Here is a 27,354-nt window from a genome sequence, read left to right as displayed (position 1 = left end):
AACAACCCTCCTTCAGCTCTGCCATTTGCATTCCCGATTTAAAAAGTAATTCGAAAACATCAGCAGAGCAGGGCTCTAAATCACCCCTTCAGAGGGGGAATATGGAAGAAGCCAAACAACCCAAACAAAACCGTTTTCCTGACGCATTAATCGCAAGAAAATCTTAATGCAGCAGCACTTGAGAACACGCTGAAACTTCTGACAACGAGAGTAACCCTCAGTGAGTGGAACTGATCCGCACCGCTTCCAACTTTTTTTTTTTTTCTTTTTTATAATCTCGGCTCGAGGCATATTTTCTCTACTACGTTTTCTCTCTCGTTACTAGAGAGTGGTTCAGTTCTGCAGCCACTTACGGGGTTTTTGTTAACTCGGTAAGGGGCAGGCAGAGAGGACCAACACCGCACCGAGTGCGGCAGGGCCGGACGCAAAACGAGCCCTGTCCCGGCCGTGCCGGAGCTCGGGGGTCCCCGGGGGTCCCTCGGGGTCCCGCTGCTCCCCCGCACCCCGCAGGGCCCCGGCAGCCGCGCCCTCCGCACCCCGGTACCTGGGGATGGTGATGCACTTGGTGTTGATGTTCTGCGTGGTGATCGCCTTCTCCAGCTCGTCCAGCTGCCCCGTCTTCTTCAGCTTCTTCACCAGGCTCTTCACCGCCTTCTCGCACCATTTCTCCTCCTGCCCGTTCTGCTCGCCTTTCTTCCAGCCCAGGAGCCGCTTGACGATGGGAGGAGTGAAGGGCAGGATGGAGGACATGCTGGCTGCGCCGGCAGCGCCCGCCGCCGGCTCCGAGCTCTGCCCGCCGCCCGCCGCGCTCGCCCCGCCGCCGCCGCCGCCGCCTCACACCGCGCGGCCCGGGCGGCCCTGCCCGGCCCGGCCCGGCCGCTCCCCGCCCCGCCGCTGCCTCAGCGCCGCGGGCCCGCGGCTCCAAACTTTGCCCGGAGTTCGCCGCCTCTCCCCGGCGGCGGCAGCTCCCTCCTCCTCCCCCTCCTGCCCCGCTCTGTGTGCGCGGAGAGGCGCCCACTCCAGCTCATTCCCAGTCTGTCTCTCATGCAAATTGCCTGCTGGCCGCCCCGGCCCGGCTTCCACCCCCTCCTTCCCTCCCAAACACGCCGCCGAGGGAGGGAGGGAGGGAGGATGGAAGGAGGGCGGGGAGGCGGCCGGCCCGCCGGGAACTCCGCGCCTCCATCGCCGCCCGCGGAGGCCCCGGCTCCCTGAGGGGGATCGCGCTCCGCGGGGCCCACAGGGACGGGAGAAAAACCCAGGAGCAGGGCCCGGAGAGGTGCCCGGACAAACGCCACCGAGGGGAGGCTGGAAAATAAACACAAGTGTAAAACCCCCACAAGCTGTAACGCCCCACAAGTGTAAAGCCCGCTCAGTGAGGGGAAGGGGACAAGAGCACGAATTCCACGGGCATTTCGTCCATGGAAAGGTGCGTTCCCACACAGATAACCTGAACACAGCTTGACCAGCCGTGCTCAGACAATCAGCTGCTTTTTGTTTCCAACCCCTTTAATTTACTATTCCATTCCCTCATCTTTCCACCCCGAGCAATAGGTACCCGAATAATTTTTGCCCTGTATCAGACAAAAACGACACCCTGGAGGTGTTTACTGCCGGAGCTGGTCAGAAATTCTCAGACGGAATATTTTTGTCAGAGGACGGCAGTTTGTTCACATCTAGGTGTTTTGTAGAGATGCTTCGGTTTGGGCTGACTCAGGGTGGCATCCAGGTACATTTCCAGTTTCTAACTTTCCATCACTGGGCAGACTGGGTTGTCACACTCCCCTGTCTCAAGCGTGCTGAAGAGCAGCCCAGATCCTAAAAAAACATTATAATTATAAACTTTAGCTCCTCAAAGCAGCAGTTCTCTACTTTTGGGGTAGTTGAACTACCCCAAAATGGTGCTGAGCAAGGAGGCTCAGAAGCACCTGCAGAGTCACCAGGTGCTTCCAGCCAGGCTGGTTCCTTTTCTCAGCTCCAGCTGTTTCTCATCTCCCTGCAACAGCTGCCCAGAAGCAACAGGGCAAAAGTTTTGTGGGACCTGGCTCCCAAATTCTCAGTGCTCAAGCTGAGGTTTGCTTCCCAGTTTTCTCCATCCTATCAGAAGGGGATGATGGCAAGCCCGAATTTGGGAAGCCTGCAGGGCTGCTCGGCAGCTCCCAGACACGCGGGTTCTTGCCAACCCGCATTCTCATATTCCAGAGTAACCCAGTGGGGGAGACTCCTCGAAAGCCGGCATCCCAAAGCTCCCCGTGCCTGCGGATTTGGAGCAGCCAGCCATCCAGATTGCCTCGTGGCAGCTCAGGAACCGATGGGATCAGACAGCGTCTGAGGCTCTGAGGCAACTGCCTTGGCTTTCACAGGCGTTTCAAACACAGGCTTTTATTCCAAATTGACAGTACCAATTTTTGAAATATTAATATTGGATACAAATTAAATACTCCCTCCTCTCTCTTTATTTCTTCTTTTTTTTTTCCTTCAGCATTCTCGTATTATTCCCCAACATGCATTCCCTGAGAGTCTTGAATTTTGGAGGCTCACCACTAAAATTTTGGACTGTTGCCCTGACCCAGTTTTTGGCTGCTTTGGTTGAGATGCCTGAAGCACAAAGATGTGGAACCCCTGCTGATGATCCCAACATCGTTTGAGGAAATATCTCCTCAATACCTCTACAGCAATGCAAAAAAGTTACTGATATTATTTACACTAAAAGGATGCCTCAATTACTGACGTGCTAGTGCTGTTGACTTGCTGTATTTTTGTGTTTTTCTGAAAAGGCCAAGTTTCTGATAGTTTGTGATTATTTAATGATCTGAACTCTTATTTTAAAGTTGTTGTTCACAGCTTTAGAAAGTGGCTTAAATATGTGAACCAAGTGAAAACACAGATGGGGAAGTTAAATACATTTTTTTAATGCAGAAATACATTCTTACTACATTTTGAAATGGGGTGAAGTTAAATAATCTTTCTCTATTTTCTCAATCCTTGGCCCAGCACATTTTGCAAGCCCAGATGCTGAAGGACCTGCCTCAGACCTAGTAAGTCCATATTAAATCAGGGTGATCTCAGAGCAGATTTCTGTTCTGAGGACCAACATTTCTTTCTGGCTGTTCTGGATAGAAAGCCATGGGCACCATTCCGTGCTTTTTTCATCCAGAAGGATTTTGATAATACTCAAATCTCATCGTTACACTCAGAATTCATGCTGTGACCTTGGTTCAGCAGAGCTTCTAGAATTTTCTGTGCATATTCATGGGCTGATCTTCACTCCTCACAGTCATATCACAAGTCATGGCCTGGGTACATTTGAATAAGGGGAAGGAGAGGAAGAGCTGAGTGGTTTGCTCATGCTTGTACAGTGATTTAGTGGCAAAAGGGTGAAGATAATTTGCTGAACACTAAACCAAACTGGGTCTCACTTGCTTACAACCTCTAAAAGAGGTGTAGGCAGCTAAACCACTGATCTAAACTCTGGGCCACAGCAGCACTGAAAACACTCCTGAAAACAAACAAACAGTTGGGATGTGGGATACATTTTTAAGCTTAAGGCTATGACATTTAATGGAACAGCTTGTGTGCTTGCTGGGGTTACCTGTCAGAATGAACTGTTCTATGAAAATATGACTTTCTGAACCCCTAGACAGTAATCCTTTATTTCAGAGAGTTTTGGACACTCTCATAGTGGAAAAATTAACAGGAAAAGCAGGACCGTCCCAAATTCTGCATGGTCTGGATCCGATTGCTGGTTTACAAAATGTCTGGAAGCCACCACTAGGCAAGAGAAGTTTATGCTTCTTTTTGTCATTGTGCTCATTTATGTGGAACAATTTGTTCTTTACTTTTTAAAAGTCATTATCTTTGCTTGTGTTTGGAATTGTAGAGATTCAGGGCCACAGTTTGCTCTTACTGAAAAATAAAGATATATGTAGTCTGCAATAATGTGAGGAAGTCAAACACTTCAAGAAAAAACCCAAACCCTTTACAGCTATTCTGCATTTCTTAACCTTTTACTAATAGACTAGCACCTTAAAATTACTGAAAAATAACATCTACATACCTTGGGTTCTGATATGATTAATGAATAGGACCAGAATTAAAATTCTCCTTTCACAAAGAGAAAAATCATGATCTGCTTCAGGAACAATACAAAATTAACACAGAAATAAGGAGGTGTTCACTGCAGCTCAGCTCTGCATATGTGTACCTTTATCAAAAACATTTTTAACGGCTTCAGAGACTGAAGAATCGTTCTGTGCTTTGCTCCATGTTCCCTTTATATCCTTTGAGTAGCGAGAAGGGATTTTTGGGGCAGACAGGAAGGCGGTTCAGGGCGAGCTGGGACAGGCAGGATGGAGGCAGCGTGGCCAGAGCGCGCTGCTCCCTGCCTGGGCTCGGGCTCTGAGGGAGCCTGGTGCCTGCTCAAACAGCTCCCAACGTGCCACTGTGGCTGGGCTGAAAATCAGGGAGTGGTTGAGAAGCAGCTTCTGAGCTGCTGCCCCCATTTTTACCTCACTGGCTGAAATATTACGTGAAATTTCCTACCTGTACGTGGAAAGGGAATTTTACAGTTCCCAGGTGGACAAGCTGGGAAGCTCGCAGCAGACAGGGTGGTGGCCTCAACTCCTTGTCCAGTGTTCCCCATGGAGGCTGAGATGGGCAGCACTGAAAATGAGGAGTTTTAAATTGGGTTATCTTCATTGCCTACCTTGTAAATAAGGGCTGTGACATTTAACTTGGAACCTATGTCACATATAATGTTCATAAACAAGGGAAAGTGTGGGAGCTTTCCCTGCTGAAGGTAGTGTGTGTATATATATCCATATGTGTAGAACAGCATTTGTATGCAAGCAAACCTATCTTATTCACTCAGAACAAACCTACAGGAAAATAATTCCTCGCATGAGTCATGAAAAAAGCGAGGCCTTTCTAAGTTAACGTCTTCAGCATTAACGTCAGCTCTGTGAGATACACAGCTCAGTCAAATCCTTGCTGGGTACCACAGCTATTCTCTGCAGATGAGAAAAATGCACACACAAGAAAAAGTTGTTTTGTTGCAAGTTCCTAATGCTTCATACACGCAAGCCAATTCACCTGCGTGTTCCAAGAGGTTCAGTGGTGCAAAAATCACACAACCACTTCTAGTTAAGCCAGAATCCTTTCTGTTACCACGGCAGCACCTCTTGCCTGAGGAAAAAATACAAGGCAGCAGCACATCCAGAGTGATCCTTGTAAAACACTCTCCCAACTCCTGGCAGTTATTTGTGTAGGCACTCCTGAACTGGAGCTGACCTCCCTGGAGAGCCATGGACAGGCCATGCCTGCACTCCAGAACCTCTCTGCTTCTGAGTTACATTTCTGAGGAGCCATCTGGGGCACAGGACAGAGCTGCTCTGAAGAAGAACTGAAATTATCCACTGAAAATAACGATTCCCTGGTTATTTCCTCATTATATGAACTGTTCGGGTCTTGGTGGGAAGGGAAAGGGCGATGTTGATGTTGGGGCAGGTGAGCGATCTCCCAGGAAAAGTGAGTGTTCCCCTGTGTGTCACAGGGAGATGTGAGGCAGCCTCTGCCTCGGGGGTGTTTGTGGTGTGCAGGGAGCTGGGGGCCCTGGCTGCTCCCCTGGGTCGGGGCTGCTCAGGGCACTTGCAGCTGCACGGGAAGCGGCCGAGCTCTGCTTCACTGGCAGGGCACATCCTGCTGGGCAGGGCCCCAGCCATCAGCCCTCCTCACAAACACCTTCAGAGGGTGCAGAGGGAATCCCAGCTCTGCTCCATCCTGCTGGGCAGGGCCCCAGCCATCAGCCCTCCTCACAAACACCTTCAGAGGGTGCAGAGGGAATCCCAGCCCTGCTCCATCCTGCTGGGCAGGGCCCCAGCCATCAGCCCTCCTCACAAACGCCTTCAGAGGGTGCAGAGGGAATCCCAGCCCTGCTCCATCCTGCTGGGCAGGGCCCCAGCCACCAGCCCTCCTCACAAACACCTTCCCTGGGTGCAGAGGGAATCCCAGCCCTGCTCCATCCTGCTGGGCAGGGCCCCAGCCATCAGCCCTCCTCACAAACACCTTCAGAGGGTGCAGAGGGAATCCCAGCCCTGCTCCATCCTGCTGGGCAGGGCCCCAGCCATCAGCCCTCCTCACAAACACCTTCAGAGGGTGCAGAGGGAATCCCAGCTCTGCTCCATCCTGCTGGGCAGGGCCCCAGCCATCAGCCCTCCTCACAAACGCCGTCAGAGGGGATCCCAGCTCAGGGGCCCTCAGCCCCCCTCACAAACACCTTCCCTGGGTGCAGAGGGAATCTCAGCTCTGCTTCACTGGCATGGAACATCCTCTGAGCAGGGCCCCTCAGCCCTCCTCACAAACACCTTCACAGAGTGCAGAGGGAATCCCAGCTCTGCTCCATCCTGCTGGGCAGGGCCCCAGCCATCAGCCCTCCTCACAAACACCTTCAGAGGGTGCAGAGGGAATCCCAGCTTGGGGCCCCTCAGCCCTCCTCATAAACACCTTCAGAGCGTGCAGAGGGAATCCCAGCTCTGCTTTTCCCTCCTTTTTTTCCGAGGCTTGGCTTTGAAATCTTAATAGGCCCTTACGTAGGAACTCCTGGCACGGTTTACAAGTGTCCAGTGTGTGAAGGGAGACGGAAGGCAACAGTCTGGAGGACAGTTCTTGGTTTGGTTTTGGAGTTTCATGAGAGGAAATAAAACTTCTTGATGAGGACACCACAGCATCTTTGCTGCATGGCTGTCAGAGCACAGGAAAGGGACACACAAGGACACAAAAGCCTCCTGAGGCTGAGCCCTCTCCTGAACCACAGTCACTGGGATAAGACCTGATCTAATCTTTTCAAATGTGCTAACAGCCTGAAATTAATATGCTTTTAATTAAGCTGGAGATAAAACTGTCACTAGGGTGGCCACCCAGTGGGATGTGCTGATATCGTGAGGGATGGAAGGGGCGATTTTCAACACCTGGGTGTGAGGAGGCAGCACCTGCAAGCCCAGCACTGCCCAGACTTTGCATACAAGGAGCTGCTGTCAGGCTGCTCCAGGTGTGACTGCACACACACGCAAACATGGCCCCGTTCCAGTCTTTATAAAATGAAGTCAACCTGGAATTTCATGGGGTTTAAGTATGGCTAAGAAATGAAATCCAAATTCTAGGTTTTAGGGACGGTCTCCTCATGAGATGTGTTCCTCCTCTGGTTGCTGGAAGGAGTGAGGTGCTGGTGAAATTCCACACTGTCTCCTGTAGTACAAAAAGCACCAAAAGCTGCAGTCAGGAAAAAAGAGAGGAATAGGCCAGGCCCCAAAACCAGAGGCTCATTACAGGTAACGCAAAACCTCCAGCTCCCAGCCACAAACATTTATTTGAGATTCCTTTCCCGTGTCCATATATGACTGTCTGTCCTTGCTGAATTCCTTGCTGTGTCTGCACCCTTTTCTTCGCCAGGGCACATCTGTTAAAGTCTTCGGGTTGGTTTTGATGTAGGCTTTTTCTCTCCAGCTGAACTTTAAAAAAACTCCAGAGCAAAGGCTTTGAAGGAGTAAATATAAATACATTTTTTTTTATGAATAGGCTCCTGTTTTCACATGTTCCACTTGCAATGGCTTCTTGTCCACAACTGCTGGCATGTCCAGCCCTCTGCAGGAAGAAGCCTCTTCTGGAGGAACACACTTTCCTTTGTGCACAAGGGATATTCTCAAGGAACATTTTAATGAAAAAAATTCACCTGTATTGGAGGGGTCAATCCCATCAGTCTTGGAAAACAGAAACCAGCCTGGCCAAACTGACCCCCCAGCACTGCAGGTCACCCCCCAGGTTTGAACCCCTCGTGCTGATGAGGTTCAAACTCTGTGCCTGACATTGTTTGGTCCAAGACTTGGGCTGAACGAGGGCAGAGCTCGAGGCTGCTCACAACATCCATCCACGCACACAGCAAAGAACAAATCCTTTGGATCCCAGCCCTACCTCACCCAAGTCAAGTGGGAGTTGACTAATTGCAATTACTATAGAGTTTAGTCAGTAGTTTTTATGTGGTGGTGGCTCCCCTACATTAAAACCAACAGTTAAAGGCCACTTCTCCATTTTTGAGGTTTACTTAATTAAGTTACCCTTTCTCTCTTTTTTTTCCCTAAATTCTTTTAACCTAAAGGCCTCACAAAGGGACTGTCACTCTCATTTAAACCACGAATCCTCTTTAAGGCGGCAGCAGCAGCAGCAAGGAGTGGCATGGAATTATTTGCCCATGAATAATATGTTAATATTTATACATAGCTTGCTTAGATAAGGGAAACAACTTGAAGATTTATGGGAGAAGCTCTCTATGGCCATGCTCTGTGGAGCAGCGCTTCAAGCTTTGTGGAGAACCCCAAGTGTTGATTTTGCCTCCTGACAGTTTAATGTGTAACCCAAGAAAGTGCATTCTTCAAGATGAAAAAGGGGGAAATCAAACCACGACAATCTGCCTGCTCTTCCCTTCCAGGGGTTTCACTGCATTCTGAACAGAGCACAGTCCCTTTGCTGTTGGGATCCTCAAACACAGCTGAACTGGACAGAGTCCACAAGCTGTGCCTGTAAACATACAGAAAACCTTGGGTTTATTTTTTCCTTATGAGTCCTTACTCCTGCAAAAACGCAGCTTTGCCTTTTCATAACATTTTCATAAAGCTCGAGTCCTACTTGGGCAGTAGAAATGGCACAAATGGGAAGAGAATGACAAGGAAATGTTCCGTGTGTGTGAGAGGAGGGATGTTTACTCCTTGTTTATTTGTTCTGGGGAGAAATAAAGTGCTTTGTGTGAAGGCTCTTTGCAAGAGAGGCTGAAACGCTCTCCGGGCCCTGTAAAAGCATTGCCAAGTTTGTCAGCAGAGGGGAAAGAAATCTGGGCAGGCTGCCCTAAATTAAAACTAAACTTAAATCAAATTCAGTTTAAATACACGGAGTAGTGCTCGGTGTGGGGGCTGAAGGCAGAATTACCAACTCAAACACTGAAAACTCCTGAGTGAGACCTGTTCAAATGGGTCTGAAATTTAGCAAATAAATAAAAATAATGTTTACTTCCTTCAGCTTTTGCTGTGTGTCAAAGGGGTGATGTTTCCTACCTTGTCTTGGCCCAGGTAAGAGATGAGATGAGGTGAGGTGAGGTGAGCTGGAAGTGGAGGTTCTGATGCAATTCTGTCCTTCTGGGAGTTAAGGATTTAAGGAACATCACCTGTGTGAGCTTGCAGTCAGCTCCTGAGGGGTAGGGACAGTGCCAAAGAAACCAGAGCTGTGGAGAAAGGCCAAATAATTATTAATTATTAATTTTTAATTTACCTGAGAGACTGAACAAATTAAGGATGCTGCTTTATTGGAACGCATTAGAATCCTACATATTTATTCTTTCTTTTAGGATAAAGTAACCAGCATAACTTGGATCTGGATCAAGATTTCAAACCAAACCTCAGGGCTGCCTGCATAAGGCTTCTCGTCGGTTTTGACATGAGATTTTGGGATCTTTTTATAATGAAAATGTCACACCACTAGTTACAAGGCTTTCTGTAATGTATCAAAGTCATTTTTGCAATATTGGTGGTCTTTTTCCCCTCCCAAGTTGTTGGGAGAAGAATTGAAAATCACGTGCTCCAGCACTTAGAGAGACCCTGTGAAGTGAATGGAAGCCAATTTAGGCAGCTGGGTACAGCCTTGATAGAAATTTTCAAAGGCACACGTGATTTTTATGACCTTAGGACTATTTCTTGCCTTTGGAAATCTCCTTCATAGCTTAAGATACCTCTTCACAAACCCCCTGTCCTCTGGTTCTTATCAGCACTCACAGATGCCCTTTTATAGATTTACCTTCTTGAAAGTCCCTGAAACAAACTGTGGGTACTGGAGGGGGGAGTGCAAAGCAAGGAGATAATTTCAGTTACCTAACATTCATTTGACTTAGTCATGCAGGACTGGATCAGTGCAGCTGATCAGGAGCGATGATTAAACCAAAGCCTGAGTCTTTATTCCCATGTGATCACTGCCATTATCTCTGCTATCAAGGTTGATCTGACAGTAACTTTTATTTAGAATCAGCCACACTTCTTTTCCCCGCCTACCCCAAAGGCACCAGAGTTGTTTGCAGCTCCACAGCTTGCAGAGAGTAAAATGTAATTTATACCTCCAGTGCAATGAGGGAGCTGGGGAAAAGAGATCTGGCTTCTTTATTTTGGGGGGCCTGATACAAAACCCATCACAGGCAGGAAATCGGGGTTTGTAAAGAAAACAGAATGGTTAGGTTTGAAAGGGACCTTAAAGCTCATCCCATTCCACTATCCCAAGTTGCTCCAAGCCTTTTCCAACTCAGCCGTGGACACTTCCAGGGGTGGGGCAGCCACAGTTTCTCTGGTTGGTGGAGAGTTTGAAGGTCCTTGGGTTGAGAAGACCAGAATGCTGTATCTCAGTTTTTAACTGTCCATGGATTCCTTGCTTTCTCATACACATTCGTATTTCAAAATACGTATATATTTCAGTATCCCTTGCAATATTGCATAATTGTTGTGGTGTAAGCCCAGAACCTTTAACCTTTGTAGGCAAACTCTTGAAAGTAAGGATATTTTTATAACAGGAAAGTACAGAAAATATTAATAATGATCACTTTAGGCAGAAATTTCACTATGCTACCCATTTATAGGATGTGGAATGTGCTGGTTAATGAACAGGTCCATACTTCAGCTCTGGTCCGGAGGGAGTGATCTTGTGGCTGACCTTTCTTTTAGTGAAGCTGCCTCAGGAGAAGTGATTCCCTCACCTCTTTGTGCCCATCACTGCCCAGGTGCAGCAGTGACAAACCAAAGGGTTCGCAGAACTTCCCAAAAGAGCTGCTCCATTCCTGAAAGAAAGGAAGCCAGGTTAGAAACTAAATTTGCAAAGATGGTTGTCGGCAGCTCTGGTTTCTGGTTTGGGGTTTGCATTGCTTTCCGGGTTGTTTCTTAAAACCTTAACCAAGCTTGCTGAGGTGGAGATTGAGGCATGTTTGAAATGAGTCAGCTTGTTTTTAGGTCTTCTGACAGTTCTGAGAATTGTGAGTCTTCCTCAAGGACTCCTGAGCTGTGACCTGAGGATCTCCTGGGTCTGAAGAATCCAGATCTCCATGGTGACTGTCGACAGGGGCCTGGGGAGGAGTGGGGAGGAGGCTGTGAGGGTGCTGTGAGCAGGGAAGAACACCCCAAATCAGTGGCATTTCTTCCTCATCAACTGGGGCTTTGATGGAAGGAGAATCCTGAAAAGGACCATTGCTTCTGAGGTGTGGAGAGCTCTGCCAGGTAGGGTGATCCCGAAGCTGCTGCAGTGCAAGGCGGGATTTTAGTGGATTGATGAAAACTGAGAGTTCAAGCTTTGCTCTGCTTTGGGTTGGCACTTGATAACCTGAGGGACTCTTCTACAGAGCAGTTTGGATATTCTGGGCCCTTGATTTTATGAATTCTTGGCTTCAATTTACAAAGTATTAGTTTCATTTTATAAAATACCTCTGAAGCAAGAAGGGAAATGGGGCAAGTTGTGAAATAATTCTCTGAGCTCCATGAGATCCATTATTGTGACAGCAAATCTCCACGCAGTATGTGCAAACTCAGTCCCCACTTCTGTGCTGCCATGGCAAAACTCAGATCCATCACAACCTCCCAGCCCCTCCGGGCCTTGGCCCATTTGGGGGCTACCTGAGGTACGTGAAACAATGTTCTTTCCCTGCTTTTGGGATGTGGAGAGGCCTCAAGTCGGGGGAGAAATGTGAAGGCAGCCACGCAGACGTTGCTGCTACAATGAGGGAGACAGAGCCTTTTGTCTCTGCTGTCACTAAAGCTACAGAACAATTTATCTGATCTGTGCATGGAGCAGCATTATGTGTCTTTCCATTGTGTGCAAACATTTCTCTTGCTTAAAATGCTACAGTTCATGGAGCAGTTAGTCCTGAAAGCAACATTTTGTATTTCTTCAGTGTAATTAATGTTGGAAGAGACCAAGTCACCAGTTTGCCCGTACAGAGGATTAAACTTCCTGTTACTACTTGTAGGACTCCATGGATTATGTGCAGTGCTTTGCACAAGTACAGTGAGACCCAAATACCTTACAATCTATTCATCTCTATCAGATAGAACTCTCTCCTCAGCCTAAATCATTAATGAATGTTGTCTGAGTCACAAACGCACCAAAGCTGATGAACACTGGACAGCTGAGATAAATTCAAGGAGCAGAAAATTGACAGCAAACTGTCCTGTTCCCATCCACACATTGACACCCTCCCAAAGGAAAAAAAACCACAAAAAGAGAAAAAAGGCAACGGTTCAAATGACAATGGGGTGAGGATGAAGGCATAAAACCCTTTGAGAGAGAAGAAATTCCTTATGAAGCTGAAATTCTGCAAAGGGAGAAGGGCAGGGCCGAGATGCAGCTGAGCTACGCAGGATCACAGAACCTTTAAGAAAAGGCTTCCAAGATCACTGAGTGCGAGTGCTAACCCAGCACCACGGGAAGAGGCAGAGGAGGGAGGGAGGGAAGGAGGAGGGCAGGCAGGTCCAGCCTCGCAGGGATGGTGGTGAGATGTGGGGAGGGTACGCAGACATCCAGAGGACGGAGCAATGCAAGGGCAGGAGTGGATAAAGACCCGTGGTGGAGGAGAAGACCAAAGTTAACAGAGTCCCTGGTAGCAGTGCTGGTGGAGAAGGGCAAGAGGAACTTCTCAGGGGGAAAAAGGATGTGATAGAGAGGAAAAGAGATGCTGGCTTTGTCCAGAGCTAACAGTCTATGCTGGCCTGGGGACAGGGGGTGATGGACAGGCTGGAGTCACAAACAGGAGCCTGACAACAGACAGGGTCTGACCTCAGGGTCCCTGTACACCAACTGAAAGGTGGGTGGCAGGATTGAAAAGCAGAGAACACAGGGAGGCAAAGGGGAAGCTGAGGACGGGTTGGATTTCTTTGCCTTTAAAAGATTTTATAGCCAATGATATGTTAATTTTGTGTGGTGCCAAAGTCAATATAAACTGCAGAGAAAATCAGATCTGTAGTGGTCGAGGATGTGGAGAAACAGTCGATTGTATATTTAACAGGAAGCCAGGGAGATCAAAGAGTTTTCAAAATGGTTTTGTTTTTAACTGATACCCTGGCTTTATTTTGTTTAGATTGAGCTGGGGGCCTCTCTGAAGAGGATGAAAGGAGAACAGAAATGTGTAACAAAGACATTTCCCTTCTCCTTAATAGTCAAGGGAAGTTGACATCCCTGTCAAGCAATAGCACCATTATATGCAGGGCTGCAAGAAAGGAAGCTATTTTATCCTTGGGAGGAAAGAGAAATGTTATCTTCTAGCAAAGAGGTGAAGTTCTGCAGAAATTCAGGGCTGTTAATAGACTGCTCTGACAGGGTGCAATTTGATTTCCAGTGAACAATGTGTCCCAGGCCTGAACACTCCCCAGTTAGCACAGATCAAACAGAGCACAGGCACAGCCTCCACTCTGGTAACAGATCCTCGCAAACACTCTGCTTGTTTTAAGGGTTAAATTAGATTTTTGCTTTTAGCTATTTTCAGCTCGACGTGAAGGGAAGGTTTTGCATTAATGGAAGTGGCAAAGTCTAGCCTGTAACGAATTAAGATTGAATAACACGAGTCTCTGCAGCGAGAATTCTCTAAAAGATCTTCTGTAGAAAGGAACATCTTATAACACTTTTGGAGCAGGCCTTGGGCACAAAATTTTTGAATTAATTAAGTGTATGCTTAAATCTGCTGTTGCTGATCAAAACACTAAATCATCTTTATACTTACACAGAATGGATTTGAGTGAATATTTGAACATGTATTTGCTTTGCAGGACTTTGAACTTGATGTGCATCAATGCCCTGCTTCAGTTTCATCCTCCCGGTTTGTAGGCAGCCTTATGAAGCTAAAATCTCAACTTCCAGTTAAAACAGGATATTGAAGATTACAGATTAGAGGATACAAGAGGAAGGGGCTGTGCTACGGGAGGCACATATGCCCTCCCTGCTTCAGAATGAGGAACAAACAAGAGGCTGTTTCCCATTTCTGCAGCCCAGCTGCTTTGAGTACAGGAGCCTCAGCAGCCCCTGCCATTGCTGCTGCAGTTAAGGTAGTGCCAGCCTTCCCATCAGAAACCACTTAATAACTTGGCCACAAGCACCTGCTTCAAGCTTAGCACTGAAAATGATCAGTCCTTCAGCAACTCTGAAGACATTTCCCTCCACCCCCGCCAAAATTTCACAAGTATTTTCATGCAGAATATCTATGATTGATAAAGTTTCCTTTGGGGTCGGTACCCCCAGCATTTCCAAACTGCTTTGTACCTCTGAGTGAGCAGTGCCACAATCCTGCTTTTGGAGAGCTGAACTCCTTAGATGAAACATTCAGTGCACAGACCATGGCAGGAATCACTCATGGTAGGAATTCTGGCCTCTCAGGTAGATTCCAAATCCATGTCTATTCATGATTTCCCTTTTGCTGTATCGTGCAGCTGACAGAGAAATCTCAGCATCATCTTCACCACCACAGGCCCTTTCTCTCTCTCTGTTCAGGCTGTCAGCTAAACCTGTACCTCCACAATTCACCCAGTGTGTTCTTTTTCTGCTCGTGGATGACTTTCCATTTAATGTAATAGCTTTAGGGATGTAGGAGGCAGCCACGCCTCGATGCCTTTGCCTGCTGGCAGAGCCCTCTGTTCCCATCCTTATCCAAATAACACAAGCATTCAGCTCCACCAGTGTGAGGCTGTGTCCCAACCCCGGGAAATGATGCCAGGCTGGGAGCAGTGTGGGGTTACCTCTCCTTCCCCGTGCTGTGCAACCCTCATGTGAGAGCAGAGAGGCTGTGAAACCCCATCTTCCTTTCTCTACCACAGCTGTGGTTGAGTTGATGAGTTTTTGTTCCCCTTTCTGGCATGTGCTCCTGCTCCTGGCTCGGAGGGATGAAGCTGCCTTCCCTCTGCGCTCCCATACCATGGTGGCACTCTGGTGAGTCAGGCAGCCTCTCTCACCCACAGGCAGCTGCCTCTTGGCTTTGTGGTCTCCTCTGAAAAACACGAGGAACCTTCATTTCACTGAGCCTAACCCAAGGCTTTCAGTGCTCCCCGTGGGACTGAGCTTGCCCTCGCTCCGTCCTTTTGTTTTCAAACCCTAAAGCCTCTTTAGTTTCGGGATTACCCGTGGCTCTCTCCAGCAGCCGTTGTTGATCACCTGGGGATCTCCCACTCTCCTCCTCGAGGCCGAGCCCGTGGATTGTCTGGTCCATTTGATACATGCTTGGATGCAGAGCGCGGGGCAGGAGCCTGTGGGAGACATTCCCAGCTGCAGGGAAGAGATGGCTCTGCCCTGAACCAGAGCGCAGCCTGTGCTCGAGAGCTCCCATCCCTTCCCAAAAGGGCATTTCTTCCACACAAATACTCAACAAACGTTTTTGGACATTGGCAGCTCATTTAGGACATCACCTGGAGGGAGGGGGATGTGAAATGGCACAGAAATCCCACAGAAATGCTGAGAAAAACAAAACCATCCTCAGAATACTTGGCACTTTTTTTTTTTTTTTGTCTTGCTGAATAAAGAAAATTATTCTACTCTCATCAGAGAGGGGAAGAAGTTACAATGCCTGTAGTAATGGTGCCCAGAAGGAGGAACTAACTTGGTTCACTCTGGTGGAACATAGAGCAGAAAGTTGCTGAGGTGTGGAGGGCTCCTGTGCCACTCACACCGGCTCCTCTGAAACAACATTCACCAAATCAGCACAGAAAAATGCCTGGCACGAGGCACTAACCCAGGATAACACGGCCCAGCAGGAGTGCAGCCCTCAGCCTGACATTCCTCTGAAGATGCGCAGCATTCCCGAATTCACCTGACTAGATTTTAAGGAATACAAAGTAGATTAGACCCTAAAACACCCAGCTGTACATACATGACACCTCTCAGGGGCTCTGAAGCAGTGACTCTGCCTGCCTGCTCCTGCCTGACTCCCTTCTCCTGGGTGGAATTTCCCCGGTGACTGCACAGGCGGCACAGCTGTGCTTGTGCCCGCGGCTCCCTGCATGCCTGGGAGATCTTGCTGCTTTGGGAAGGGTTGGATCTACCACGGGCACGATGCTGAGGCAGAGCAAACACGTGCCTGGAGTTTCCAGCCCTCCCGCTGCCACCCAAAGCTCTGGGGAGCCCTACGATCCTTCCCCGTGCTAAACAAGCCTTGAGGGATGGCCATGCTTTGTCTGGAGGGGTTTTAGAGCTCTCAGGGCCCAGCTGTGCTCCCCAGGGACCAGACAAGGCTGAACAGGTCACAGTGTCATGGGGAGACCTGTCTGGGAGTCAGGAAGGGCAGAGGAGCCCGTGGTCTGGCTGGGGGCTTAGGGAGATGACAATCTGTACACTCAGGAGTTTATCATTTCCGAAAGAACACCTTACTCTATCGGTTCCCCCTCCTTTGTCATCAGAGAAAAACTCACACTTTCCTAACTGAAAGTTCAGTCTAAACATAAATGTCACTGAAAGCCCAGCGAGACCTTTGCTTCTCTGGTTTCGCTCTCCTGAGCTGTGGGGAAGAGATTATGCAACAGGAACACTGGGGTGACTCATCCTCTGGCATGGCAGTAAATTAGGAAATGTTTGCTGCGATGTTGTAGGGCTTTCTACCGGTTATTTGTGGGCTGCTCTTTTCTCTGCCACTGTCTTCAAAATCCCAAGTGTTGCCTGTTGCTCTTGTCTGAGCTAGGAAAAGGCCCCTGGGTAGGTGCTGCAGCTCAGCTCTGGAGCAGAGGGTAACAACAGCAGCTGTTGGAAGGAAATGATGCTAAAGAAGTTCTGAATGTCCTTGCTCAGCATTTTTGCCCCCCCTGTGAATATTCCTTGCTAATCTTTGAATCACTGGCTGTGTTTCTCTGCTGTAACTCTTAACATTCTCAGCCATCAGGCACTAAGGGGTCAAGGAGATTTTCCTCCCATGTTTCTTCTTGAAGCACAAGGCTTGTCAAGATCACAGAGACTCTTCTAGGAGAGTATCAGTATATCAGAGGAAGGACAAATTGAATATAAGAAAAATCCTCTCAGGCTCATCCCTCCTTCTTTGCAGCTTCTTTTGGTTTAAGGTTCAAAATAAATGTGTGCTTGTCTTGAAGGATGAGAATTTGCAAGGTGAACCTTCCCTTTCCAAATCTATGGCAAGAATTAATTTTTGGAAGGAAACTGCAGAATAAAGAGAAACACTAATATTGTGAAATTGAAAGTAAAACCATGAGGATGGAAACAGTATGAAGGACATTAACCAGACTATTGGTTAAGATGTGTGATGCCATAAATAACTCTGATGTAAAGATGTGAGCCTTTGTTGGAATTTAATTTCTGGTTACTCTTGGTACATATTCTTAAAGGATTAGAAGAGAAAAAGTCAAAGCTACATCAGAAATTCCACAAATGCCCCCTCACTGTTAAAAATCCCAATCCTGAGTTAGGACTTTTCTGAGCTACACAACCTATTTGGGTTGATATAAACTGAAAATTCGGGCAAATAAAAAGGGGCATGAGGTTCTCAGCTTGCTCCGTACAGTACCTCATTTTTACCAAAAAAAAGAAAATATGAACTTACTTTGCCATGGAAATCAAATAAGGCATCAAAGCCCAATTTCCTAAGGACAGTATCTATCAGTTTCTTTGAAGCAGACATTTTTATGACCAGCTATGTTAACAAATCCAAACTAAGTATCCAATCTGTCAAGGAGAAAAATAAGTTTAGAATGAAAGTAAGTATTGCTCGTTAAACTTTAATGGCGAGGCATTTAAAAGAAGAAAACCATCCATTACAGCGTTGGTGGAATAGTGTGTTGTCAAATTCCCCAGAGAGGGCTCTTATCATGATGTTTAAATATATTATATTAAGGGATGGCTGTTACTCTGTTCTCTAAACAGGAGACTTTTTAGGGGAAAAGTTTAAGAGCAATATATATCCAGTGGTGAAAATTTCCCTATTGCCCAGCAATTAAAGTGAACTGTTGGTTATTAATCCTACCTGTCCCAAAGGATGTACTGGGGGAAGAGCTGTGCTGATGCAAAGCCGAACCAAGCAATGTTTTCCCATCTAGAGCGGAGCACAGAAGAGCCTTGAAAGGGTTATTCCATTTTTTTGGGATCTGCAGGATCAAGGACTTCTGTGATTAGTACTTTTCACTACAAAGAGAGCCATTGCTTTAGGCTTGGTAATGAGTTTAGACCCACACTGATAAATCCTGAAGCTGGAGAACCTTTGCCTGCTGATGACATCCCAGTTTTGTGTCCCAGTGTTTGTCTGGTTCATGCAGGTGCACACAGCCAAGGCCCATCACCAGCATCTCTTGAGCAGCGCTTCCTACTTCACTGGAATGCTCCCCTTGCCATGATTCCATCCCCCATGTTGAGCACAACCTCTTTCCCTAACTCCTGTTGCCTTTTCCAAGGCAGAACTTGTTCCATGTTTCCTTGCCTACCCCCTCACTTCAGTGATCACATCACGAGTCCCTGGCTCAAGCCAGGCCCACTTCTGCCAGAGCAGAGCTTTCCCTTTAAGACCTGTTTATTTTTAAAAGCTACACGGGAGGGATTCCATTTTAGTTATAAACTACTTCCACACCCAGAAATCCTTCACAAGAAATGAAAGGAGAGAGCTGCAGAGCCTCAGCCCAGCTCTCTCTTGGGGAATCTCGGCGCTGCAGAGGCCAAGAGCCCCAGGCACTGCGGCGTCCCAGCTGATGGATGCAGTGCTCAGCCCTGTCTCCAGCATCTCCACCAGCCTTTGAACCAAAGATCACCACCTCTGCAAATCTTTAATGATTTAATACCTTTAATATCACTGTCTCATCTCACTTTCTTTGGTTGCAAAATGCTATGAGGTCACTCCAGCAGTCAAACGTGGCTCTCAGAGTTGGTGCTGCAGCTCTGCCCTGATGCCAAGACTTTCTGAAATCTTTGCCAATCTTTCGTCACCTGAGCTGAAAATTTCATGTCAAAGGCCTGCCATAGTCTGGTTTGCCTTGAGGTTTTATTTACTCTTTTGATTAGATTAATTCAAGCGAAACCATTCTGGAAGGAACCAGAGAGAGAACACAGACCTGATGATCTGTCTGTCAATTTACTGTGGCCCCCACAAAAACATTTATCACCGATTTTATTGCCATGTCCTTGTCTGCTCCTCACTTTCTATCAGCAAGCAGGCAAGACCTTATTAAGGGGTGAATAAAGGCTGCAAGTTGATGGAAGCTATAACCTGATAGCTCCTGCTCCATTTGCTGCAGGAGATGGGGAGCATGTGATGAATTAAGGAGGAAATCAGAAAGAGAAGCAGTTAATGCAGCTGAAAACCAACCTGGAAAAAATGTATGTAAAATCCTTGCCTCCACCACAGAATTTCTGAGCAGAATTAGGCAAGTCACTTGGATAAAAGATTCCCAGATCATCACTAAATATGCACTCTGCATCCACCAAGTTCCTGAGGGGATCTGAAGACAGTGGGGCTTTAAGAAGCTGCAGCACTGCAAAGGGACCATGATTGCTCACACATCGTGTCCAAACTCAGAGCTGGTGAATACCCTTAAACATGATTTCTCTGTGCCCCAAATATCATCTAGAACCCAAGCAAACGCCACCCCCACACCTCACAGGGGAATGTGAAGAATAAAATTTGCTACTGCCTGTCATCAGTGCCCGAAGAGCGCTCCCAAGGAAATGAATAATTCTGCGTTTGGAGAAGGATTTGAATAGTGAGCAGTAAGTGAGGCACGGGGGCTCACATTGCACAACCAGGAAGAATAAGAGGGTGAATAATGGTTCACTGAGCAAGTTGGGACATGGAAAGAGACAGGAGCCCTACGAGGAAAACTGTGCTGAGCCAGAGCAGAGAATAACATCGTAACACAGGGGCACGGGAACATTCAGAGCCGGGGAGCATCCTTCCTTCTCTGTGGCACTTCCGCTTTCAAGAACTTGACAGCTGAATGCTTGATTTTGATGCTTAAGTACCAAAATAAGGCTTTCTCTGAAAAAGAAGTGTTGTTGAGATCAGAGACAAGGTAAGATACCTTGCACGCAACAAAAAGGGTTGGGGTCACTTTGGGCTGGAAAAGATTTCTTGCTTTCCAGTCTCTGCCCACAAATGGTGCCCTGCCTACACCTCTCTGAACAATTGTCTAGAGAGTTTCCTGTTCTCAGAGCTGCCATAAAGCTGGGCACAAGCTGCTGTGTTTGCCTGCTCTTGTGTCACCCCTCTGGGGACACCAGTGGGTAATGGACCCCTGGACACGTTCCACACATGGATGAGACTGAAGGCCCACGGCTCCTCGCTCAGCAGTGACACAGGTTGGAGTTCACACAGCACTTTTCATTTCTTCTCCTTGAGATTTGAGTAGCTCTGTTCCACCTCCATCAACAACAGCCTTGATCCTGCCCGTGGCAAATGGCAGAACTCCCACTTGCTGCACAGGGAGCAGTGTTGGGAGCACAAGATTTTACTTTTTTCAGCTGGGTTGTGCAGAGACTTTTTGTCAGGCTCAGCAGGAGCACTGGGAATATCCAGTCATCTGTGTGAGCCCAAGAGCAGCCAGATTATGGGCAGGCAAGGAATCTGCTGCTGTGACCCACTGTAAGATTTTTGGAAGCAGAGAATTATGTCTCCCTTAAGCACCATCCACTGCAACTGTGGAGCTGTTCCCTCTGCAGCTCCCATTGTTTCAAACGGATTTCAAAGCGCTCATCACCTGCCAGGCCTGGGCTTCTGGTCCCAGTCAGCTGACTAAAATAAAAGCATGAAAAATGGAGTAAAATTTGAAGTATTATTTATCACACATCTGGCAGCACAAGGACTGTCTTTCAGGATTGGAGTCCCTGGAGAATACGTTTTCCTGCCCCACTTTCCTTGGAGATGCACACAGTCAGAACCAGCCACTTACATATGTGGAAAAAAAATTGGTTTTTAAAGCAAGTGACCTTAATCCAGGGAGACCTGTCAACCTTGGATGTATCTCAAGTTTCCCTTCCAAGGCTGCTGCAGTAATCCCCAGTTCATAAAGCTGAAGGCCAGGGAAATCAGAGACTCGTGGTCCTTGTGCGTGGCCTCTGCACAGCTGCACAGTTGGCTTTTCCCTCCTGGGTCAGTCTTTAAAAGGACTTAACCAAGGCTGACAAACCTAAAATTAGATTTGCCAGCTCCAGGAGGAGTGTGAACATGTCCCTCCCTTCTCAAGGCTGCATCTGTATCCAGCCAGGGCTGACTGGAAACTAGAACTGTTGCATATCAAGGAGCTGTGGGGACAGACAGGCAGGAAAGGAGAACAAATAAATGTTGGTTTGAGGTGTGTCCACGCTTCCACTGACTCCACCAGGTTTTGGATCAGGCCCTCTATGGGAATAAGGGTACTGGGAGACTGTCCTCAGCACAGAAGTGCTGTTACACTCACAATAAATGCCCTTAAATGACAATTTCCTGTCCGCTGTGGTCCTCTGTGTGTCTTCTCTGCCAGCAAATCCCACGGGGAAGGGAGTGTCTGTTATTCCATGTTTGTTTAGTGCCTCGTACAATGGGCCTCTCTTCCAGTTGGGGCCACTTGATGCTGCCACAATACAAATAATAACGATTCTAATAATAAAATGCAGACTTCAATGGGCCAAGCTCAGCAGCATTGGCCTGTCTTGCTGACTTGCTTCCTCCCACTTCCTTGCTTCCTCCCCCAGCAGAAGAGCTCTTCTACATCACCAATTCCCAAAGGTGGTTGTCCTCACTGTTGTTTGGCTCTGCAGGAAGCACCGTTGCTTAAGACACTTGGCTTTCTTTTTTTAATTTTTTTTTTTTTTTTCCCACTGACGCGCTGCAGAAATTCTTCCACACCCTTCGTTTCCCGGGAACATCCGTCCCTTTGGATCATCGTCCTGGCCACGGCACCACTTGCACTTTTCTCCAGCCCTAAAGACGGGAGATGCGGAGATATCAGCCAGAAGCTCCTGGGAAGAGCTGGCAGAGGACACAACAGAATCACAGAATTGCTGAGCTCGGAAAAGCCCTCCAAGCCCATCGAGTCCAACCGTTCCCCCAGCACTGCCAAGGGACACGGAGCCATGTCCCCAAGTGCCACATACACACGGTTAAGTCCCTCCTGGGATTCTTGCAGCCCCTCCAGCTCCACAGTGGGGTTTCTCAGCAGGGACAACACCCCGGGCACAGCGAGTGCTGGGGAGAACTCCTTCCCACAGCACTTTGTGGATGCAGCCAGTTCAGCTTCGTGTCCAGGCCTGGTTTCAATTTGGCTTCTCACAGAGCGCTCCGTTGACAAAAATGGCTCTTGGCTAAAGTTCTTCTTTGTTTTGGTTGGAATTTTCCAAGTTTTCGGACAAAAATGCACACGAGGAGGGTTTTGATTTTCTGTCACTTAATCTGTTCTTCTGTTGGAAAAACGGAAGCTCAGTGGAAAAACTGACAGCTAAATGTATGTGAGCCCCCAAGAAAAAGTTACAGGAATCAAGGAACAAAAATCTGTGAAAAAATTTTAACGGCACAACCATTTTTTGCAGAGAATATATTTAACATTTTCCAACCAGCTTTAGCAGTGACCTGTAATTAAAGAAGAGTCCAAGCCACAGAGTTCAGAACCAGACTTTCCCAGAATTTATGGGTGTCTGGGTTTGGTTGAGTCCAATATGAACCATGGCAAGAGCTGGGATCTAACTCCCGCCTCTGCCAAGGCTGGACAGAGGTGGTTTGGAGGGTTCTCCTCATTCAGGGTATCCTGCTCTGGCTCAGAGGAGCTGCCACCCTGCCCGAGGCTGGGTAGGGACAGCAGGACAGACAGAGGTGTCTGTGCAACTCCCAGCATCATCTGGGAATGCTCCACACCATAACACAATAACCCTTTGGAAATGAAAGCCAACTACAGAAAAAATCAAGAGTGAAAGAAAAAAGATAAGGAGAGTGAGAAAGAAAAGAATTGTACAGGTATTTTTCAAGAAATGACAGGAATTGCTGTCAAACCACAAGCTGAGTCAATGATAACTCAAAGAGATTCCTCACTCACCTCTGGCTGGGAGTAGGAGAGGTCGTTAGCAGTGCCAGGCTGTGTCCAGGGGCTGGAGAAAGGTCTGAGGTCTCCTTGCTCCTGGTGCAGTGAGGAAACATTTGTGCCACCCTCAAGGTATGTATTTCTCTGCTAGATATTCTGGGACAGGTTTTCATGCTGGCTCCACATCTTGGGTGCTGACCTCCTTAGAAAATCTGTCCCAGCCAGGTGCTGCCAAGTTCCTGAAACACTGGCCGTGGGCGATTTTGGAAATATGGCCACACCTGTCCTCGTTTCGCATCACTATCGACTCCAGCAGATCTTTAGATTGGCCTGATTTCAGCATTGTTTTGAATCCCTGCTGCCAGGTGTTGTTTGGGGAAACACGCTGTCCTCGCCACGGTGCGTTCTGTCTCAGAACAACTTAATCTTGTGTTTTGGCCCCAAACCAAGGGGCCATTCCTACAGGCTAATAGAAATGCTTGGTTTATTGTGGGAACACACCGGGGTGGTTGGAAAGGGATCCCAGAGTCTGATAAAAACAAGGCTACCTGTCTTGCTCCTTGTTGAGACTGGTTGGGGCAAGCTGCCAGCAACAGCTGTTTCTTAATTGCACAGACACTAATCTTGTTCTGACACCACATGCAAACATTAATGTCTTTCTGCAGATATGAATTTGGAGAGTCGCTCTGTGGGCTTTCAAAAGCTGCATGCATTTCTTGGTCCATCAGAAGAGATAGATGCAGGGGCAGAGTCCTGGGGACACATCTGAGCAGAGACACGCACCTGGTGTCACCTGGTAAGCTGCTGACACAAAATGGTCTTGTAGCACCATTTCCAAGCAGAGGTGGCAAAGGCCAGATGCCAAAATCAAAACAATATGGGTCAATATCAGTAGTGTGTTTGAAGGAAAGAGGTTGGCCCTAAGTGGGCTACATGCAGCACTGCCTGAGGCTGTGGGAGATCATTGGATCCCAGAATGGTTTGGGGTGGAAGGACCTTAAAGCTCATCCTCTTCCACTATCCCAGGGGGCTCCAAGCCCCATCCAACCTGGCCTTGGGAGGCACAGCTTCTCAGGGCCTCCCCACCCTGAGGGATGTTTGGTCCAGCCAGCAGCATTAGGCTCTGTAAGCACCCACATGGCTCTCCCTGCTACCTCCAGGGCTTCCCCCTGGGCTGCCTGGGCCTGGCCAGCCCCCCAGGCCCTGCTGGTGCTTACACCAGTGTAGGGCACTGGTTACTGGAGCCCCAGACGTGTCTGTGTCAGGGCAGCCTCGGTTTCAGTGAGTCCTCCACGAGCGCCCCTCCGCCCACGCCTGCTCAGTGCCCATCTCTAATTTTCCACCCGAGGAAGCCCGTCTGGCTGCTTGGGCGGGAGCCTTTCTCAAGGTTCCCAGCTCTGCCTGGCTTTCAGCAAAGAGTTTTATTTTTGGTGCTGAGCCCTAAAGCCAAAACCCCGCTCCTCCCTTTGCTCCGACCGCTGGTGCTGGGAGGCTGCTGTAAACAGGCTGGGGAGGGAGCAGAGAGGGAGCAGAGCAGAGCCCCTGCTGCAGGGGGCTACAGGGATGGTGGGATGCACCCCCTTGCTGTTCCTAGGATTTGTAATTAAGGTCTCCCTGGTGGAGACATGAGATCACCAGGAAAGGGGACCTGGAAGTATCTGTGTTCCTTGGTCGAGGCGTGACATTTAAGATTGCCTCTACTAAAGAGAGGTCTCGAAGAGAAAACAGCAGCTGGAATAGTCAGTGTTGGTCATCAGCTGTCTGTCTACCTCTCACTCATCCTCAATCCCATGAGAAATCCTATGGAATTTAACAGCTTAAACAATAGCTTCCACATAGATTAAATCGAGGCATTGCTCTAAAAAACCCACAATGTATGAGAGTGATCTTTCTAAAGCTTCCTTTCAAAAATCTGTAGTGGGTTAATCCTTCTGCATTACATTAAATGTATGATTTAAATGATTCATAAACAAAGGTCAGGTCTGCTCTGGACACTTTGCCTTGCACAGTTTCTCTGCTTGGGAATATGGATTTTCACCACATTTATGGACCAAACCCCCATACTGTACTCTTGCCACCAGGCCAAGACAGACTTTTGGTGCCAGATTTTATGGTGTTCTTCTGTAAGGAAATAATTCCTTTATCTGTACAAAAGGCAAAGGATCTGATAAACCCACTTCCCTTCCAGATCCTGACACATGATGCATAACCCCAATGGGCCTCAAATGATCTTCACTCAAATTTTATTTCCTAATTTCCGTTTTTTTAGTTGCACTGAGCTCTTTTGCTTTTCCATTTCATTCTTCTAAACGAATGAATGAAACTCTCACCCCACACATGGCACGCTCTGTTTGCACAACATACAACTTCATGATTTCTTTTAAAAGCAGGAGTGAAATTTTGCAGCTGGAGCAGGATGGGGTTGAGCAAGCATTTGCTGCCCAAATGATAGAGAGGAAAGCAGGCTAAAAGGGAATGGCACATACAGCAACTGGTGCCTGAGCCACATTGAGGCACTAAAATAAGCAATTGTGCCTAACTGAATCTTGAGTAGACTTGGTGTTAAACATACACTGAAGGACTTGGTTGGACTTCAAGATCTTGGAGGTCTTTTTCAAACTTAATCATTCTATGATTTTGCTGAGTACCCTGGATAACACAGGGAAGCAACAATTTGCCTTATTCCTGCCCAAATTGGCATTTGGTGTGTGGCTGGGAGCTCGGTGCCTGTCCCTGCAGCACCAGTGACCTCCCCTGCAGCATGTCCCTTTGAACTGGGACTGTGTGCTGGGCACAGATCTGGGGTTGCTCTCTGCCAAGCCACGGGGAGCTGATGTATCTGAATGGCTCCTCTGACCAGATAACAGTGAGAATTGAAATCCAACTACTTGCCCAAAAGCTTGATTTTCTTCCTAAACCCAAATCTGTAGCCCTGATAAAAGCTGGGGCATAATTCTCGGGCAGTTTTAACCCCTCAAAACCACACTGCGGTGGAAAATACCTGGGCACTGGCTGCAGCACACCCTCAGCAAGGCACTGTCATTCTGGCTGCTCCTTCCAGGCTGGAAAAGGTGCAAATCTTCAGGTGCAATCCCACTTGGAAAATGTTGTGTGCTTCGAAGCCTCCAGCTGGGGCCAGGAGCCGGTGTCAGCGCATCCCCAGCGGTGCCAGTGAAGCTTCTCTCACCTGGCTGCCCCACGCACTTGGAGGGAATATTATTGTTGTGTCAGTCAAATACTGGGGCTCCACTGAGGAATATTTTCCGTCTGCAAGGGAAAAAAGCCTCTGTGAGATGCAGCCAGCCTGCTCAGACAGAGGGGAGTGATCCAAGGTGCCGGGTTTCCACATGAGCACACTTCCCTCTTGAGTGCCCTGCAAGGGACAGGAATTATCCCAGGCTTTGCCGTGTGTGTGCCAGGGGAGTGAGGAGAGCACGGGCAGGGCATGAAAGGGATGGGAAACAGCTCCTCTGTTGTATTCACAGCATTTTTTATTTTATTTTTTTTTTAAATCTGCCCCTTTCTCCTGCATTCCCAGCATCACACAGGCTCGGGCTATATGGCTTACTGGAACTGGCTTGCCCAAAAGGTTTTCATTAACATTTTACCGTGAAGAAATCCACACATCAGCCACACAGGCATGTGGTTTCAATCCCTTAAAACACTGTTTCATTACGTGTTTAGCAAACATTTTCTCCTGCATCTGCAAACAATAGCTACTTCCAGACTTTCACTGGCCCGTGGTCACTGCCGCTATAATGCCTTGGCTTTCCTGAAACCAAAAAGGTGAAGTTTCTTTCCAAAGGGCAACGGGTCTGTCCTTCTGCAGCCATCCCCAGCACCTCAGAGGGGCTGGGATTTAACCCTCTGTGCTGTCACTCTCAGAAAATGGCAGTCACAACCGTCTTTGGGATATCCTTTAGGGCTGCGGTGGGTGAGAGGCTCTGAGAGCTCCGCAAAGGGCCTCGGTCCATCTGAAATCCTTTAAAAACAGAGGTAAATGGAAAGGAGCCTGTGGCCAGGGTCGGGCACACAGCTCTGCCTGTCTGGGGTAACCGAGCACCGGCAGCACCCCTGAGCAGGGCAGCCTCTCGCCCTTGGCATCCCCGCTGGGTCTGTGCTTTGTCCTTGGCAGCGGAGCTGAGTCACCGGCAGCGCTGAAATCCCAGCTCCCGCCGGCACCGCGCGGGGCAGCTGTCCAAACAACCTGAGACAGCGCAACCGGCCATTCCCTGAAAAACAACAGCAGCCTCCTCTTCAGGCCTGCTTTCCTGCAGGGGTGAGGTGGCACAGCTGATGGCACAGGGAACGGGTAAACCCCTGAGCCGCAGCAGAGAGG

General features: G+C 48.2%; 1 protein-coding gene and 1 long non-coding RNA gene across 5 annotated transcripts in view; both read right to left on the bottom strand.

The window, feature by feature from the left end:
* The window catches only part of SMAD3 (SMAD family member 3), a 70,961-nt gene extending 70,158 nt beyond the window's left edge, over window positions 1-803 (bottom strand). For both annotated transcript variants that reach the window (XM_040077099.1, XM_058422345.1), the window contains exon 1: window positions 545-803. In XM_040077099.1, the coding sequence (XP_039933033.1) occupies window positions 545-750 (206 nt within the window). In that variant the 5' untranslated portion in view covers window positions 751-803. The remainder of the gene's footprint in view (window positions 1-544) is intronic.
* A 481-nt stretch (window positions 804-1,284) lies between these two features.
* Window positions 1,285-26,488, bottom strand: LOC120758802 (uncharacterized). 3 transcript variants are annotated; one of them, XR_005703019.1, is made up of 5 exons: window positions 26,017-26,488; window positions 10,775-10,855; window positions 9,096-9,262; window positions 4,540-4,659; window positions 1,285-1,815 (listed from the first exon to the last, which is right to left on the bottom strand). It is a non-coding gene; the product is annotated as an uncharacterized LOC120758802 (long non-coding RNA). The 3 variants fall into 3 exon arrangements; XR_009208294.1 differs by lacking the exon at window positions 26,017-26,488 and adding an exon at window positions 23,031-23,339; XR_005703017.1 differs by lacking the exons at window positions 1,285-1,815; window positions 4,540-4,659; window positions 26,017-26,488 and adding exons at window positions 6,931-7,723; window positions 23,031-23,339.
* Between the last annotated feature and the right edge of the window lie 866 nt (window positions 26,489-27,354).

Source organism: Hirundo rustica, chromosome 13 (assembly GCF_015227805.2).
Source record: "Hirundo rustica isolate bHirRus1 chromosome 13, bHirRus1.pri.v3, whole genome shotgun sequence".
Classification (NCBI taxonomy): Eukaryota; Metazoa; Chordata; class Aves; order Passeriformes; family Hirundinidae; genus Hirundo; species Hirundo rustica.
The sequence above is the reverse complement of the archived record's forward strand: the minus strand, read 5'-3'. Positions and strand labels throughout refer to the sequence as shown.